At 44.4% G+C, this 19,755-nt stretch overlaps 1 protein-coding gene across 1 annotated transcript in view; it reads right to left on the reverse strand.

The window, feature by feature from the left end:
- Positions 1-797: 797 nt before the first annotated feature.
- The window catches only part of LOC306931963 (unconventional myosin-XVIIIa-like), a 128,534-nt gene continuing 109,576 nt past the window's right edge, over positions 798-19,755 (reverse strand). Inside the window, exons 33-39 of the mRNA XM_079513668.1 lie at positions 18,839-18,976; positions 15,780-15,965; positions 13,619-13,758; positions 10,663-10,707; positions 4,742-4,864; positions 2,018-3,550; positions 798-936 (exon numbers count right to left, since the gene is read on the reverse strand). Coding sequence (XP_079369794.1) covers positions 2,026-3,550; positions 4,742-4,864; positions 10,663-10,707; positions 13,619-13,758; positions 15,780-15,965; positions 18,839-18,976 — 2,157 coding nt within the window. The 3' untranslated portion in view covers positions 798-936; positions 2,018-2,025. The remainder of the gene's footprint in view (positions 937-2,017; positions 3,551-4,741; positions 4,865-10,662; positions 10,708-13,618; positions 13,759-15,779; positions 15,966-18,838; positions 18,977-19,755) is intronic.

Raw genomic sequence — 19,755 nt, forward strand, 5'->3', positions numbered from 1 at the left:
AGCTTGTAGGTCTGCTATTTTTGAAAAATGGTGAAAATATTTATTTCAGAAAACTGGAGGATTTAGAAGGATTTTTTAAAATGTTGAGGTCAGGCCTAAAAAGGGTCAAATAATAAGGGACAATATCGGTGGCACCCAACTGTAATAATAATGTTAATAAAGGGGGGGGGAAAAGAAGAGTTCTTTGGCTCAGTTACAACCAGGACAGAAGGCAAATACTGTAGGAAGGGAGAGCGTTGCTCAAGAAGGGAGAAGGGAGAGCGTTGCTCAAGCCAAGCAGCTGTGTGTGCAGCCAGCAGAGACACGGCATTATTAATGAAGCTACTGTTTTGGAAGGGTGTTGTTGGGGTGCCGGGGGGGGGGGGGGGGTGACAACATAGATTTTAATACTGCACCCAAACCCTTCAAGGATCTGGCATAGCAAGCGCTGCATCATAATAATAATAATAATAGTAATAATAACAACAACAGTAAAAACAATTATAATATTGTCTGCTTTTTGCTGTAGGGGCTAACACACCCCGTTGAGCAGTTGAGTGTTTTGGGTGTCTGGTTATTATGTGTATGTGTGACTATAGTATGTGTATGTGGGGACTATAGTATGTGTATGTGGGGACTATAGTATGTGTATTCGCGTGCGCACGTGCACGTGCGTGCATGTGTGTGTCTAATTGTTACACGACTGGCGTCAACTTCACATGCAAGGCCAAACAATGCGACAGAGTGATTGTGTGTGTGTGTGTGTGTCTAATATACAGGGATATCTAGGATTAGGTTGTGGACTCCGAAGGCTTGTCCTTGTCCTCGCCGTCGCTATCGTTCAGGTAGCTGCCGCGTTTGTATCGGGAGCGGGACGACCCCACTTCTTCCCTCTCCCCTTCGTCCTCATCCTCGTGGTCGGATCTGTCCAGACAGAAGCGCCTACGGCTGGGTGGGCTGTTGAGAGAGAGGCAACCACAAGAAGATGGAGTCAACATCAGACAGAGAGCACGCACACAGCTACGTACCACACCTCTTTACAGGTCAACCGAAATCTAAAATACATCGTCAGCCATCACAGCAAGTGCACCGACGTAATCTTTCGTAAAGGTAAAACCCATGCAAGAGAAATAGAATGCACATTAGCAGGTCAGGGGCACTAAATATGAAGAAATGTGACACAAGAGATTTGGCATAGATGCAAAAGTATAGACCCCTGGGGGACCCTAGTCAACTAAGTCCAACAAGACAAAAATGCAAAGCTGTGCAATTGTTTCAGTTAATAACGAAAAAGAAGAAATATGTAGGGTAAAACCACCTACAACTCACTCTGTGTTTTACCATTATTTAACATTCACGCTGCTTAAATATTGCAAACCTGGGGTTAATTACTGTCAATCGTGCATCTTAGATGAACTCGCTAGTTGGTGTAAATCGATGCTTGGGGTCTAATTACACCTGCAGTTAAGGGGCTTGAGAGGAAAATCTATGGTGGCCCCACTTAATTGACGACTCCTGTTATTTTTGCCTTTTCATGGCAATAAATCACAGAGACATTCGGAGAGGAATTAGTGGGGGCATAATACCCACGTGAGTTCCACTTCTCACCCCCACCGCTCAGCTAATCTGCATGCTGATCAAATTCACAACACGCCTAAGCCACGTCCTCTCCCGGTGAGCTCCCCACTAAGGTCTTAATGCCATTACTGCAGCAGCAAAAAAATAAAAAAAGTCACGATAATTGTCATTCTAGAGACATAATCCTAATTGCTAAAAGAGGAGCCGCTGTGAATTAATGAATGCCGTTACCGGTGTTCAGATAATATGGATAAATATCCCAAAACAGCAACAATAACAAACAAACATCTCCAAAGTGATACCTCACAAAAGGTACTTGTGTCAAAGGGCTCTATCTACCGCATCTATCAATCCATCAGTGGTATCAGTGACGTATTAGTGGTATCTTTCAGTGGTTAGAATCACACCATGCTCGTAGTACATTCCTCAAATCCACACCAGGCACGAGGCAACCACCTACTGCCTGCTTTATTCACTCTCTTCTTCTGGCCGATAAAGGTATTTCATCATCAGGCTGTCCACTTTCTTCTTCCTCTTCTTGTCCTGCTTCTTGTTAGGCTGCTGGCCCTCAGTGGGTGCCCCGGGTGCCCCAGGCTCCCCTTCTGCTTCTGGGCTAGAAGCGTGGCGGGACGGAGCTCTCTTCACGCTGCTGGCGCTACGGTAAGAAATTGTAGAAGCACCCGAGCTGGAGTCGGACTCCGAGTCGGACTCCGAGTCTGAAGACGATGAAGAAGAGGAGGAGGAGGAGGAGGACTGCTCCTTCTTTTTGGACTTCCTCTTGGACTTCTTGCCTTTCTTCTTTGAACTTGAACTTGAGCTTCTCTTGCGACGGTTGTCCTCAGAGCTGTCGGACTCGGAGCTATGACTCTTCTTCTTCTTACTTTTACCAGCTTTGCTCTTGCTGCGACTGCGACTGCGGCTGCTGCTTCTGCTGCTCATGCTGCTGGGCGCTCTGACGCAGTCCACGGCGGACGCCGAGCGCCTGAGGCTACTGCCACCGCGGCCACTGTCTGCCTCGCGCACACTCTTGTGGTCATCGCTGTCGTCTTTCTTCGCCTCGGCCTCGGAGTCTTCCAGGCTGGTGCGCTTGAATTTGATGGGCTTGAAGCTCAACACCTCATTGATGGCTTTCTCCAGGTCAGGGTCCAAGTAGCTGCGATGGCTCACTGGTTTGACATCCGATGTGTCTAGCGGGTCGTCATCCCCCATGGAGGATCGGGCTTGTGGGGGTGGCATGGACATGCTACGGCCGGTGGAAGAGTGAGGACTGTATGCTGACCTCTCTGTGAACGCCACACTCCGGCCATCATCCATGTCGACATCGAACTCGCTGAGGCGGCAGCTGCGCGCCACAGACATGCGGGAGTCGGCGCGGCTCACGCTCCCAGGGCTGCGTCCACCGGACCACCTGCTCAAACTGGGGCTGCGTCTGTACGAAGACTCCCCGCTCCTCCCCTCGTCTAGACGGGAGGCACTTCGGTGGCGTCCCAGAGGACTGGACTGACCTACGCTGACGGTGGACTTGGCATCGTCCTCTGGGCTGAACATGCGGCGCGCGGAAGCCCGACTCGGCGCGATAGTGGACTCTTTGTCGAAGTCTCCCCAGCGGCTGTCCATGCCTTTCCTGGCTCGGCTGGTGGCCTCCGAATAGGCCTGGGAGATGACCGAGCCTCGGTCGTCCATGTCCTCTCCCACCTGAGACTTCCTCCAGGAGGTGACAGCAGAGAGGCAGTCGTCCTGGGGGTCCGAGGCTTTGGGCTTGGCCTTGCGGAACGAGGAGAGAGGCTCCTGGGACTCAGAGTTGTCCTTGAGGGTGCTGAAGAGGGAGCTCTCGTCCCCTTTGCCACCGAAGGAGTCCTTAAGGTTGGATCGTTTCCTGTAGCTAAGGGAACTCACCACAGGCCTGCCCTGCTCTACCTCCTTGCCCTCTTTATTGGCCTCCTTCCATTCCTTATACTCCTTCGCTTCCTTTGCATCTACATTTACAGCACATCTAGAGAGAGAAGGGAGTAGAGAGGAAAAGGACGCAAGGAGAGCAAAAGATGGATGAAAAAATGGATGAAGTCAGGGTAAAGTTGCGTGACAGGGAATATAAGAAAATAGAATAAGAGCAGATGAACAACAAATGAAAAACAAACTAGAGAGAGTAATAGAAATGTAAAGGAAGCTGAAAAGAGATGACCTTCAGGAGGATGTACAGCTATGAAAGGGAGTGAGGAAGTGTACCGCATTTGAAGAAGTTTACTTTTCACGACACCACATCGGTGCAGACTAGGCTGGCTTCTAAATGAAATACATTTTACCACAGCATGTATTGGAGCTCTGACAGAATAATATTGGCTTGCTGTAATCAATTCCTTTACGCAGAATCAAAAGTCCAAAGCTGCTCCTAATGAGCGCTATATTGAACAATGGAGTGTGCAATATTGATTCCAATGAAATGTTATGCCTGTAAATGTTACAGAGGATTTCAGTCAAGCATCTCATTGTAATTTTAAATCCTCTAAGGGCTCCTGCAGTGTTACTGCGAGTGTGCGTGCATGTCGGGTGCGGGGGTGTATTTTAAACCAACACACACTAAACCTTCTCTTAAGAGACGATGGCAGCTACGTAGGTATCGGAGCTAAGCTCTCCTGGTGCATTGTTGTCCGTGGGGACACACGCAGTAAAACACAGATTTAGAAACTCCCCCAAACTTTTCAAAGTTGCAGCGGCTGGAGTTGGAGGAGGAGGAGAGTTAAATCTTGTGATAAGGAGTAAAAATCTAGGGCAATCGAAGCTGTCAGCAGGCAGACACACCCATTAATCTCAGGGAGGGAGAGAGGGGGAGGGGGGGGGGCTCAGGTAGTCCATGCCAGCTGGCCAATGGGCATGTCGATAAATCTGCCAGGGAGGCAGCTCCCTTTTAGAACCCCCCCACCGCCCCCCCCCCCCCACCGCTTGTCATCAGGGGAGTGACAATAAAGACAGAGTGCGTAGATAATACATTCAAGTAATAACACTCCACTCGTTTCAGCCAAGTGCCTCTGCTCCAATCGCTTCATCTCCTCCTGGGTCCGACCGCGTAAACTATTTCTATCTGGGCGGGCTGAATATTTAAGGCCAGCCAAACGTACGATTAAACAGCTTAATAGCGCGTATACAGATCCAATGGTAAAAGGACGGGAAGCGCACTGTTACTGACCTGGAGCTCTTCAGACTGCCGTCGTCAGAGAGGTTCTTGGCAGAGCCCTTGTTTTTGGACAGCCAAGACTTCACCCCGTCCACGCGGTCCTCCACCTCCGAGTCCGTGTCCGAATCGCCCTCGCTGGGTCGGCGGAGGAGGATGGAGAAACAAACATTAGAGTGTTGCAACTGGGTTGATGAGACCAGCAGATAAAATAAGTTTAGTAAAAGATAAAGTAAAAGGAGGAGGTTGAAATAGGTGGCAATCAGCAGAGAGAGAATAACGGGAGAAAAAAGCGTTTGGAGGATTTCTTTGTAGTTTGAGTAGAGCCAGGGGGAAATGAGAAGGATTTTTGTTGGAAGGATTAAAGTTGGAAGTGTTAGTTGGAGAACAAAAGGTGAAGCGAGAGCACCTTTTTCCTGGATATAAAAAACAACAACGTGGGCGCATGCAGTCGATTACAGGACCTATTCGGAAAAAAAAACACACCAAATAAATTCAGGGGGAGTGCGCACGCACACACACAATACATTCAGCTTTGGGTTCTGTTAGAGGTGTTATCATCATCAGCCTGGTCCAGTGTTTAGCTGGGGTCGTGCAAGGAACCAAAGGAAGGATCAATTACACACACACACACACACACACACACACACACACACACACACACACACACACACACACACACACACACACACACACACACACACACACACACACACACACACACACACACACACACACACACACACACACACACACACACACACACACACACACACACACACACACACACACACACACACACCTAAAGGCATTGAAGGACAACAGCGGTTTAAGAAAACTGATTTTGAATGGACTGTGCAGGCACCAAACAAGTACACTTTTACCTCTCGTCTTTTCATTATGCTTCTTCGTCAGATGCACTCACATCACACATGCATACGCCTGCAATTTTATCTCTCTTGACGAAAAAAAAATATTTGGTGCACAGCTTGGGCTGCGCAGCGCTCTCATTCTTTCTCTTTCTTTCTTCTGCTGAATTATCATTACACGTCGACAAACCACAGCGAGGCGCGGGGTGAGACGGAGGAGTTGTCATAAAATTTGACACGGATGAAGAGAGCACAACACTCATTAAGCGCCGTCAAAGCCCAGTGCTCGTGTGGTGCTGCGAAATTAAGTTGTTACAGCTTAACCCATTCTGGGCGGGAACCCCTTTTGGTGTTTGAAGCTATTGAAAAATAGCAGATCTACAAGCTCATAGCGCGCCACCGAGTGGCGCGCTACGAGCTTGTAGGTCTGCTATTTTTGAAAAATCGTGAAAATGTGGCGCAAATCTTTGAATATATATTCTTTCACAGCGATTTTAACTCAAACCTTTGCTTCTGCTGGTCCCCGGAACAACATATTATTTTCAGATGGGGGTCGGTGGCCAATTACATATCATTTTTGTTATTTGGGGTCCTTGACATGAAATATTGAGCACCACTGATACAGAAACATGAGGTATTTCAGAAAACTGTCAGGATTTAGAAGACATTTTTTTAATTTCGACGTCAGGCCTAAATGGATTAATGGCCCTACTGAGACATCAGGCTGCTGAGTTGGTGGGTGGAGTTGGGGGGGGGGGGGGGGGGTTGGGGGTGGAGTTATACGTCTCTCTGCATCTGGTTCAGAAGCCATCTCGTCCCATTGTTGAAGGGAGAGAGAAAAAAATCTTTCTACCCACCATTCATTCACATCTTTACAAGGCCCTGTACCACCTACAGTATAATTAAACTTGTTAACGGCCAGAGACAAAGGCTCCCAAGGATTGCAGGGGAGAGATATTCAATAATGGCTTGCACAGTAAAAAGGCAACTGCATACGCTGATGCCTTTTACGGTGCACAATAACCTTGGCCGTCGCTGCTGGGACCGCATTCCGCTCACGAGAGAAGGAGGGATTGGCTGGGAGGACAGACGAGGGCCACAGTGGCTCTTAACCCATTCAGGCCTGACGTCGAAATTAAATTTTTAAAATGTATTTTTTTTCTGAAAAAACTTGTGTTTCTATATCCGTGGAGCTCAATATTTCATGTCAAGGACCCCAAAACGTATATGTAATATGCCTCCGGCCCCCATCTGAAAATATGTTGTTCCAGGGACCCCCCCAGAAGCAAAGATTTGAGTTAAAAACGTTTTTAACTCAAACGATTTTTCAAAAATAGCAGACCTACAAGCTCGTAGCGCGCCACTCGGTGGCGCGCTATGAGCTTGTAGATCTGCTATTTTTCAATAGTTAAATTAAAACACCAAAAGGGGTTCCCGCCCAGAATGGGTTAAGGCTGTAATTAGCTTTGCAGGCCATGCCCAGTCTAGCAGACAATCTAGGGACACAGTGGCTGCCAACTGATGACAGAGCAACCAAGCTGCTGTTTTCTTGGCATGGGAGGAACTTGTCAATAAGACAGGGTAAACATCACACAAAGAGGCTCTGGGAAATGCAGCACTTGACGTTAGCTATTTGCTGTGCTGAGAAGGTTCCACAACTGTTTGCTCATCTCTTGTGAGATAAAAAAAAAAAAAAAAAACCTCGCTAGGATTTGTGGTGTTGTTTTGTTTTGTTTTTGTGAGTCAACAGTCGCCCCCAGGCCCTCTTAGATTAGTCTTTTAACCTTTCCCTTATCTGTCAACACTCTGTTTTAAATAACTACTCTCGCCTTGAGAAAATGGGAATGTGAAAAGGGGAAATTGTTTTTGATGTGTGATGCAGCATGCATGCGCCTGGCCAACCCCCTCTACCCCGCTGCATCTTGACCTCAGCGACATTGCTGAGTTTCCTGGGACTTAAAGCTGTAGCTGTTGAACTTGTACGAGAAAACAAAAACCTCTTGCTTTCGCTGTATTCGAAATGAGATTCGCAATTCAAGGACTGATCCAGGAGTGATGAACACAGCAAAGTCAACGGGCAAAGATAGAGAGTGCTGCACAACAGTGTTGACTTCGTCGACTAATACTATATTGTGGCGGCTGTGGCTCAGGAGGTAGAGCAGGTCGTCCAATGATCCATGGGTCGGCGGTTCGAATCCCGGCTCCTCCTGTCCACATGTCGAAGTGTCCTTGGGCAAGACACTGAACCCTACATTGCCTCCAATGAGTCGGTCGGTGCGAGCTTGCCACCATTGGTGTGTGAATGTGGGAAGTGAGGACGCTGGCGTCGACTGTTCGCCGCTTCACCTCCCAATGTATGAATGAATGAACCGTTGTAAGCGCTTTGAGTAGGCACGTAGTGCATAGAAAAGCGCCATAAAAATGCAATTCATTATTACTATGACGAAAAATGTTCGTCGACTAGCTTTTTTCACTGACGAAAACGAAATGGAAACTAAATGAAGCCATGATGACTAAAACAAATAAATAAAAACTAGACTAAAATGATAGGAAGGGACTGTCTAGTGCACAAGAGATCCATTATAAGTAAAAGAGACACAAGTCATTTTACACTTGGTTGCATGCTGAAAAAAATAGCAGCTCTACAAGTCGCGCTGCGACGCGTTGTGAGCTTGTAGATCGGCTATTTTTCAGCAGGTGTAAACTAAAATTAAAATCAAACATTTCTGTCAAAATCAACACTGGTGCACAATAGTCCTTGACGTACTGGAAGTGAACCTCAGATGGATTTCACTCATCGGGCGTTGGTATGCCAAGGTCTTCATGATGTCTTACATTGAATAAATTAACCCATTTTGACCTGAGATCAGATTCTAAAAACGTCTTCTACATCCTGACAGTTTTCTGAAAAAGCTATGTTTCTGTGTCAGTCGTTCTTCGATTTTTCAAAAATAGCAGACCTACAAGCTCGTAGCGCGCCACTCGGTGGCGCGCTATGAGCTTGTAGATCTGCTATTTTTCAATGGCTAAAGCATAACATAATGCTAACACCAATAGTGGTTCCCGCCCAAAATGGGTTAATAGAGTTTAGGTGGATTATTTGTCCGTTTGCCCTAAATAACATTTCATTGTTGCTTTGTGATGTGCTGTGATCTTGTTGATAAAACAGAACGGCGGGCAATTTGTAATCAAACGCTTCACACGTGGCGTGCCGCGTCAACCACAATTTATATCCTTGACCGCCATACCATTAGTTAAACCCCGCTGAACGCCTGGGGGAGGCAAACAAACAGAGACAGTGGCGAGGAGACATTAATTGTCTGTGACAATCTGCCGCCATTGGTTGTACATCTCTGTTACACACTATTATATTCATCATTACTTTTCTATGGATCCTCCACCGCTCTGCTCCGGTCCACCGTGTCCCTGCCTGGGTCTTACAGGCACTGTGTGTGTGTGTGTGGTGAATGTTTCCACTGAATACTCTCGTGTCTTGACCAGATCAACAACTGGACAGCAGTTGTAGCAGTAGATCAATTCTCTAAAATGACCAGAAGCATTCCCCCCCCCCCCCCCCCGTCAGGTGAAAATAACTCCTCATGCATAGAAGGAAGCATGAGGTCAGTCCGCTGCCCACTCCCCCAGGTTGGCAGAGAAAGTGTAGCGCCCAGGATTACATTAGATAATTGACACTGGGTGAAAAAAATAATGGGTTGCAAAATTGTGGGATAAAATGTTAAGAAAAAATAAGCATTGTCCCCTTCATTTATGCATTGCTCTGGTAGCCCAACCATTAGCATTCAAAACACTTTCTGCAGGGCAATGAAATGCCTTGCTTTACTGTACTGCTTAACAAAGCTTAACAAGAGCAGAGCGTATACCACACAGACTGCTATAACCAAAGCCAGGCTGACTTGGGACCAGGATGGCCTGGAGCCAGAGGTTAACACTGTGGCGTGTGTACTGCCTGCCAGATGAGCAGAAACCCTTTTTTGTTGGACAATTGAGCCTCCTGAATTATTAAGCGAGTGGTATGTCAAAGATTGATGAGGAACACGCCCTCCGTTGCGGCTGTCAGGGGCAGAGTCACCGTGGCAGTGACATCCAGCCCTGGGGCAGGCCACTGAAATATTAAGGAGGGGGCCCTGGTGACGAGAGGCTGCCTGCCGCAGAAACGCTGTTCAAACACCACGCAGCGGTGTCCTGACAGAAACCTCCCTCGGGACAAAAGCCAGGCGGTTAAGTACTAGGACGAGAAACCAAGTGGGGTTCCCAAAGGAGAGAGGGGGGGAAAGAAATGCCTTGTGGGGGGAGTGTGTGTGTGTGTGTGAGGGGGACGGGACGGGGCACGAGAGAGCAACGGAGGCTGACCGCATTCCGTTCTACTCGCCGTGCGCTCACACTCCTACTGTGCACAGTTAACCAGACAAGATGAAAGAGGCTTGTTTCATGCTCGGGGTTTGAAGGAAGCATGTGTTGTCAATGGCGTTCGTGCATTTCAGCGAGTGACATCATGCAATGCCTAGTGGTGTAAATTGGGGTTATCTTGGGGGAATTGCCGAGCACTGGAATGATGATGCCGTATCACTGATCCGCCTCGGATTAAATGCCAGGTGTTTGTATGGGATCACATTATGTGATAGATAGTAATCTACAGTATATTATCCACTTAAGCCCGATTTGATTTACTTTGACATATGACAGTGTCAGTCACGCAAAAGCAGATCTACAAGCTCACAACGCCGCACGATGCAATGTGTTGTGAGCTTACAATAGATCTGTTATTTTTTTTATATTAAAAACGAAATGTGTTTTTCAATCAAATCTCATTTTGATTAAAAAAGAAAGGAGAGATTTTGTTTGCCTACAATGACATGCCCAAATTAGGAATGTGATAAAAGTGGTAAAAAAAATAAATACAACATTAAAGGTTTCTCAACAAATCTGGCATGATCAAAGGACAGCAGAATACAGCATCATCTTCCCCAGTGACAGGAAAAAAAACGGACAATTCCAAACACGGCTTGAAACAAATTGAAACACGAGCTGGAGTGTTTTTTTCCTCACGTCCTGTTCTTTCTTTTCTGATACTTTGTCACCATGTCTTGTAAACTGGTCATGATGAAAGTAGAGACACACAAACACAAACAAACAAACAAACGAGAGAAGAAAGAGTCAAAAACAAACCACAGGAATAGAATGTGAACGTGTATGAAATGTATCTCTAAATAATGACCTGAGAAATAAAAATGGAAAAAACAGATATAACAAAATATATAAAGTACTCCAACTTCCAACAAAATGGTTAACTAACTCAGCAGGACACCTTATCCTGCCTGCTGTATATTGCATAATATGATAATGGTAAGAATAAATCATAATGTACTCATGCTCACAACACATACAGAAGGAAAAGGACGACAGCTACCTCACTGTGCTGGCAAATAAACATGTAAATATCTCTGCTGTCCGGAGGAAACCTCATAACTCCAAAATGTACATTTTTCAGGAAATGAAAAAGATATATTTTTTAAGGAAAAATAATAAAATCTTATATTTTTTTAAACGATGCAATACTGCCTCATCATAACATAAAAGAAGAGGATCCAAGGCACTCTGTTCCAGTGAGGTGAAAAAAAGCCTTTTTTATTTAAGAGTTAAAGGAGAATTCCATACTAAAAGGCTTTCTTACCTTTCTTTGTAGTCGTAACGTCCCCACCAAAGAGGTCCAGGTGTTATTTTGGGCAAAAGCTCCTTATTGGCTATTTCCCCTACCATAAGCCCTCAATGAATTGCATTGAATGGGAATTGAATGGGGCTATGGGGTGTTGTGCTAATTCGCTTATTTCCATCGCTCAATTTTTTTTATTATATATCCTCTCTTCATAATGTAAATGATATCCCAAGCAGCACACTTTACTACTTATTTCGATGGAAATAAGCGAATTAGCACAACACCCCATAGCCCCATTCAATTCCCATTCAATTCAATGCAATTCATTGAGGGCTTATGGTAGGGGAAATAGCCAATAAGGAGTTTTTGCACAAAAAAACACCAGGACCTCTTTGGTGGGGACGTTACGACTACAAAGAAAGGTAAGAAAGGTAAGAAAGCCTTCTAGCATGGAATTCTCCTTTAAGGCATGGCAAAGAACATTAACATAAAAGAAGAGGATATAAAGAAATAAAAAGGGCTTTTTTTCACCTCACTGGAACAGAGTGCCTTGGATTCTCTTCTTTAATGTTATGATTTAACCTCGCTAACGAGCACCTGTATTCAGTTCAACAAACAAAAGGACCACGGCCGTGCTCCCTTCCTCTATTCAACTGCCTCATCAGAGTTGGTGTTGTGACTTTAGATATTGTCAATGACTTGCGTGAGAAGGAGAAAGGTGGTGGAGTTAGCTGTTTTAGCAGACAGTTTGATGGTCCAATGGAGTTAAGAGGTTTTGTCCAAAGCGTGGGTTTTTTACTACTTTTCAATAGTAAAACGTTCAATATTTTCGAAACGACACACAGACGTAAAGGGTGTTCAATAAAGACCTCAAAAATGGAGTTTCCTCCGGACAGCAACGAATATTGAATCACAGTGAGAGGATGTTTAACAGAGGTTAAACAGAGGTCCTCACGGGACGGGAGACAAAATCACAATATGAAAAATAAAGGGCCAGGTAAATTAAGACAAGTGATTTTTGGGAGAGAATGAATCATTTTGCAGAGCGTGTGAATAAGTTATGATCGAGTCTAGTCGGAGCTCAATTCTGATTGCTTTATTCAAAGATTAAGGTGGAATAAATTTCAACGGAAAGTCCACCCTGCCTGCATCATTCATTCAGCTTTCTGGTTGAACCAGAACGTAACTGATTGTGGTCTTGTGGTTGGACAGAGGGGGTTTTCCCAGCTTTTGAACGTGGCTCAGTCCTAATCTCAACGCTGCAGGGGTCTTCAACAGGGGGTCCCCAGAGTTACTACAGAGGGGCCGCCAAATCTTTTTAGATTTTAGATTTTAGAGAAACGGAGCAAACCAAGTACAGAGCCAGAGGGTTTAAGTAGTTAATTGTCTGAAATAAACAAAAAACATTAATTTATAAAAACACTGATAGTTAATTTACAAATTTACAAAACTACCAATAGAGCACTGAAGTCTGACGTCAATATCGGTAGAGGGCGCCAAATCCACTGGTTCATGTACTTTTTGATTTGCATTGTAATCCCCATAGGGGGATTTTAGATTGCCTCATATAATAACTGTTTGAAAAATAAACAAATCATCCAGGCCGCTTCACTCATATGGATATGAAGAATCTACTGACTGAGAGAAAACGCTAATGTTACTGCTGCTGAATTAGTTCGATTTTCGCTAGAAACAAGACTTTATCAAATATGACTGACTGACGGTCGCAAACGATACAGAGACAACCTCCCCGACAATTTCGCAGAGACGGTTTGTTTATTTTTGTACCACAATGCTTATATGAGACGATTTTAAGATGACCCCGTGTTATTCTCCATAGAGAAATTACTTCCGTGAACCTGGGGATGAGTGAGTGACGTCAGGACTTCGGCGCTCTATTAAGCTAATCTATGAAAAAGGTTTAATCTGCAACATAATTTTATCCAATATGTAGTGGGGTCCCCGCTTCATCCCGTCTCTCAGCTAAGGGTCTACGGCAGGGTTCCCCAATTAATTTTCCTCAAGGGCCATATTTTGACTAGGGAACCAGGCTGGGGGCCGAGTCCGCACGTGTTTTTTTAATTTTTTCATTAATTAATAAAAAAATGTTCTCAACCAGTGGTCCGGGGACCCCCAGTGGTCCTTGAGGGTGTGCCCAGTTTGACATGCATAGGCTACTGACCCCCATTTAATGCCATTTATATCTGGGACACCCCCCCAAAACAAAACAAAAAACTTTCTTTTTTTTGGGGGAAAATCTTCCAGGGGCCACAAGGGGGCGCTCCGCAAATGGCCCGCGGGCCGCCTATTGGGGAACCCTGGTCTACGGTCTACGGTTAGTGGTGGTACCTGTTGATGATGTCCTCGTTGTCATCACTCTCCATCTCGTCCTCGATGGCTGCCTGGAGGTCGCCAATCCTCTTGAAGGCAAGCTTGAGGTCCGCCCCTAGGCTCTGGTTCGCTGCCTCTAAGCTCTCTATGTCCATTTCCTGGGGAATTATACAAATGTGCTATTAAGTTTACCTGGTGACAGAATAACCAGTTTCAAAGTTAACCCCCCCCCCCAACCACCCGAATCAGCATAAGTATCGGACAGGGGAACAAGCACTAAAGCAGTGTAAACACCGCCTAACTGATGTTAAAGGTGAGCCCAAACAATAACACAATCATAGCTCAGAGTGTGATAAACAAAGAAACTTTCACATTTTATTACAATAAATGAGCAGGTCATGAGGGCCAAACAGCTTCAGCAGAATAATCTATGAAAACTGTAAAGAGGTTTTCAAGAACAGTACGACGCACTTGGCATCCACTAATCAAGGGTTTACTGGGTCTGAAAATATTGAATTAAGACTGTCAACAGTGATGAATTTAAAACGACAATCTTGGGTTATTAGACCTCAAGTGTGTTGCGCCATTGAGGAGTTGGTAGTGAACAAAGCATGTGGCCTTGAACAAATAACAGCAGAACATCTCAAATATTCTATAGCCATAGGATCTCAGTGTTGTGAAATGTGAAATATTTTATCCGCTAAGATGTGAAAAATGAAAGCCATAGGATCCGTGTTATTTACCGTTTTTCTTTTTTTCATACTAAGCATTAAGCATAAAGTAAGAGGTATAAAGTTCAGCAGCCTTGTGTTCATACAACAGAATGTTTGGGTATTGGGTAAGACTGACGTTATGTATCTTTCAGGACCTTTCACTGCTTCGTCTCAACCATTACTCTATGGCTCTGGTCTCAGCCACCGCGGTGGATTTTTTAACATCCCGTTTCTCTCCAAAGTTGAATGTTGCCACTACTGTTGGAGCAGCCATAAACTACACAGGTTCATCCCGATGTTCTGGGCATCTTTGTGAAGTTAGTGTTAGTAAAAAGCAGGTAAAAGAGTAACGTTTGAGCAGACTAACATCAGTCACATTTATATCAATTATTTCAAGCCTAGAATCCAGCCTTCGGTTCCTGGTGAACTGAATCATGACCATAAAACCTTTGATTCTGTGAAGAAAGACATTTGAATAATTCATTATATGATAAACTACATTTAATAAATAACCTTTGTTTAGCCGTTTTCATTTTTCACAGAATCAAAGGTTTTATGGTCATGGATTCACCAGGATCCTGGATGGCTTGATTCTAGGCAAATAATTGATATAAATATTTGTGTAAATCTCTATGGGAAAAATGAATGGCCGATTTTTCAGTGGGTCCAGAAAACCCCACCCACTGCTATGCTCTATCTCAGGGGTGGGCAACTGGCGGCCCAGGGGGCCACATGCGGCCCCCACCTTCACTTAATGCGGCCTGCATGTTAATACCAGCAAACTGATAGTAGTAGACTAGTAGTACTATCAGTAATGATTGAAATAGTATTGATTTCAGCTGTGGCAATTTCAAACCCGCTTTAATTACTTCATGACTAGTATTAAATTACTTGTACTTAATGACTAGTATTAAAATGTTATTGTCTTTTTGTGTCCAATGTCAACAGTTCATAAAGTTAACATAACTATAACTAAATGCATTTGAAATTCAATAAAAAGGTTAATTTCAGGATTCCAATTAAAAAATAGCAAAGAAATATTCAGGTTTTTAATTCAAATATAGCAAAAATAGCTGATCTACTTGCTCAAAACGCGTCGCATTGCGACGCGTTTTGAGCTTGTAGATCGGCTATTTTTGCTACGACAATGTAGATCGGCTATTTTTGCTACGACAATGTAGATCGGCTATTTTTGCTACGGCAATGTGGCCCTCTGGAGTTAGTGTGGAATATAGTGGCCCTCTCCATCATCAAAGTTGCCCACCCCTGCTCTATCTATATACTTAGTTGACTGCCAGACTACAGTCACACAGGGGTTTATACTAGAACCCCCCTCCTTTTTTCCCTTTGTGATGCATTGTGATCTTGTAGATCTTGTAGATCACAGACAGTTCCCCCAGAATAGTGATGCTAGGCCAGATGATAAAGCCCGTGACCCCGGCCACGGATTTGGCAGGTTCTCTTACCAGCTCGTGTTTCTTGCGGCTGGCCTCGCCCTCCTTCTTGGCCAGTTCGGCCATCTCCTCCTTCACGTCTCGGATCTGTCTCTGGAGCCGCTTGTTCTGCTCCTTCTCCCGGTTCTCGCTGGTGCTGCTCTGGTCGCGCTCTTCCGTCAGCTTCTCAAGGTTCTCCTTCAGACGCGATACGAGGCTCTGGGGAAGCATGGAAGATGGAAGGTGTCATGACTGTTCTCCTCAAAGTACCGCAAGGGGACCATATCAGAGGAGGCCCCCCCAAGCATCCAGAGACTTGGGTCAATAAAACACACGTAGAGGAAGGTCATGGAATAAATTCCAGAATATTATAGTGCACGGTACGGAGCAGGTATGAACGAAGGTTAAAACACATCCCTGCAGATTTCATTTAGGCGGCGATATTAAGAATTGATAAGCTTATTTGTATCAATAATGCATTGTAGTGCGACAAAGACAGACTGCCTTTAAAAAACATAGTGAAGTAGGCCTAGGTAACCTTGTTGAGAAGGAGAATTCTATATGAGCGCACAGGCTTTCAAATGGGCTGCGAGACGAGTTTTCAGTCAATTTTCATCAAACGCGAACGGCAAACTTCAGCAAAGCTAGCTCCCCATTAGCTGCTGACCTTGTCCATATTTCACATTCTGAGTGGGTGTTGTACTGTGCCTCCTCAGATCTCTATTGATTGAGCCTCTGCTTGCTACTTCGAGTTATACTTCTCTGGCAACCTGAAATATGAATTTGCTGCAGTTTGTTAAAAGCTATGGCAGAATCGGTGTAAGCCATAAAACTGCATTGGACAATATGGCAGCCCCCTATCGAAGAAAAAACCAAGGGAGGTTGCCATAACAAGCTGCTGTGTTACAAAACAAGCTATAGTTCCAGCCCTCCCCTCCCCTCTGAAAGGTGTGGAGAGGCTGTAGTCTCAGGAGGAGGCTTAGAGCCTGGCTGGATTTTGACAACATGCTTTAATAAGGAGTAGGCTTGACCAAGGTCCCCGATTTTCTCGGATAAGTGGAACTAGTTTAAGAAGAGTTCTGGCGGTGTCGTTAAGGGATTTTCGTTTTCTCCTCACTCTCGCAATTTCCCATTCTCCAGGGAAACGGAGTGAAAATCGACAAAAAAAAATGGGACATCTGGAGCTGTCGGAGCCGGAGGCAATATTCCAACGGGTCTTATTCGTGCAACTGTTCTTACATTTCTGATATATTTATTCAATGTGCACAGCCTTGATTTGTGTGTATAGATAGACAGGTGTATCAAATGATGCATTCCACTCCTTTATAAATTGAATTGTTAATAATTTGCAAATAATACTTAGAAGAGGAAAGCCTAATTATACTCTGTAGTATGACAGCGTTGCTCACCCAAAAATAAATAACAGATCTACAAGCCGAGAATGCTTCCCATCACCAATGATTCCTTATAGGTGTAAATTAGTAGATTTCTTTTCACAGAAACAGATCATAGTGAGCAGGATATAATATAAACCTATATACAGTATATTGTTCTACCAAATTTTTGCTGAGGAGGTAAGAATTGCATTAACCACCCAAACTATTCTATATCCACCGTCCTATATGGAGAAGGGACAGATGTTACCCATGATGCAATCTTCATCAGATGGTGAGACTATGGATTGAATTTGTGTGGCATTAATGTGATCCAGATTGAGTAATTGCTACAGTATTAGAGTTTAATGTGATCCAGATCGAGTAATTGCTACAGTATTAAGAGTTTAATAATGTAACTGCATTTCAAACAATTCAGTGCCGAATGCTTCAACTAAAATAAAACGTGTGTAAATGTCAGTTTGGTTGTCAGTTATGAATGCTTATTATCTATTATGCAAAAAGAGCGATAGTTTGAACAAGCCTCTTTTTTTCCCTCTCTTTTCTATTTATTTAATGTTGGCCACTGAAACATTTTGTGAGTGAAGTTTGGCACTGCTGTAATTGATTTTTCATGAAGAATAAGGCATTCCAGATGCATACTCATGTCTCAGAGCACACAGGAGATTTGTGTGTGTGTACCACAGTGTTGTCTTGGCAAATTTTGATTTTAGTTTTAGTCGTTAGTCTCTTGAATAGTTTTAATTTAGTTTTAGTCACATTTTAGCCACCCGGAATGTTTTAGTTTTAGTCGACTAAATATCATAAGATTTTAGTCGACTAAATCTACAGTTGATTTAGTCGAACAAAATGTATTTTGGCGGGCCTTGATGCCGACTGTTTTTTTCACTTGCTGAAAAAAGCTGATTTACAAGCGTTGTGAGCTTGTAGATCTTCTATTTTCAGCATGCAACTAATTGTAAAATGACTTATACTGGATCTCTTGTCTACTAGTCCCTTTTTTATTAGTCTAAATATACTGACAAAATTGTCAGTATATTTAGTCTTAGTTTTAGTCATCATAGAAATTCATGGAAATTCGGGCACTAGTGCTAGCAGATCCTTTCCCAAACATCTGGTCAGTGGCCACAAGCTACCATTAACCTGACCAAAACAACTATTGCAAATGTCTGCCTGTAAGCACAGCTAGTAAATTACCAAACTGAACTCTGACAAAATGTACGAACAAGCATTCCATTTCATCAGTAGGCGTGAGAGGATTTCAATTTATCTCTTGCAGCGTGCGGATGCTAACCTTTATCCTTCACTTAAACGTTTTTGTCTGGGCAAATATCAGGAAGTAATTTGAAAATGACAGAATAACAAATGGCATTGTCAAATGAAAGCAGTTGAGGCTAGAGTGAAGCGAAGCGCTGATGACAGTTCTAACTGGCAGCCGTGTGTCCGTCTGAAAACTAAGGAGGATGTTAATGTGCGCCGTGCACAGAGTAGAATGGAGCTTATTGATGATATGGGAGGAACAGAGTCTTTTCTAATAAATGTAAGAATAGTCTTAGTCCTGGGCCTCTGACCAATGACGAACATTGCAGAACAGTTCCCAGCCCACACACCCACACATCACTTTCTTGAACATTGTACAAACGCACATGACAAGGTGCCATACATTAACGCCCATCATGCCCACACTTTGGCTCTCACCTCCAGGCGTTTGACCTGTGTCTTCTCAAACTCCAGCTTGGTCTCCAGCTCACGGATCTTGGCCTCCTGCCTGCTGACGAGGGACTTCTCCACCATGGACTGCTCCTGGAACTCCAGCTGGCTCTGCAGGGCCGTCATCTGAGAGGCACAAACACACACAGATTTGTACTACTATGCTATTGAATAGATTAATTCCTACCCTAAAGCCCATATCACACCAATGATGCAACTCCTTGCAACATCCAACTACTTGTGACAGAATGGTACTTTAACTGGTCACATGACACACACACGCCGAGCTGCAACGGCTGTCTGTTTCCACAGGAACGTTTTTTGCGACGTAGCGTAAACCACAGAGTTTTAGCGGCAACAAGTCTTTTTGACCCTCACCACCGGGCACCCCCTAAACCACCATTCTAAGCCTAAACCGAGCCTAAACTAATAGGTCCCTGGAAAGTGAGAAGAGGCACAATGTCGCCACTTTCGGGATCAATTCCTAGCTGTGAGGAAATCTGGTCCTCATAAATATGGAAGTACGAGAAGACAGACAACACACAGGCATAAATGAATTAATGATGTATGAGCTGCAAACGAAAAAAGAGAAAAGAAAAAAACATCCTATTCATCTTGCGATAGGCTTGGAAAAGACTGCAGCCTTTATCGAGACAGCTTTAAGTACCTGAACCACTGAGTGTCTCGACCTCTAAAAAAACCTCTTCATCATCCCTGAATCAAACAGACAGTCCGAAGGCCTTTCATCCTGGATACCAGGATACCTCTACTGGAGGACACGTCCGAAAACACACATCTCTAATCGCGTGACTCTTAAAGGCTGTGGACAAGTGCTTTACAGCCCACATTCCTGCCTTGATTCACGGTAAGACTTGAGCTTCAAAACAAGTAAGGAAGGGAAGGCC

The sequence above is a fragment of the Electrona antarctica genome (assembly GCF_951216825.1).
Source record: "Electrona antarctica genome assembly, chromosome: 11".
Taxonomy (NCBI): Eukaryota; Metazoa; Chordata; class Actinopteri; order Myctophiformes; family Myctophidae; genus Electrona; species Electrona antarctica.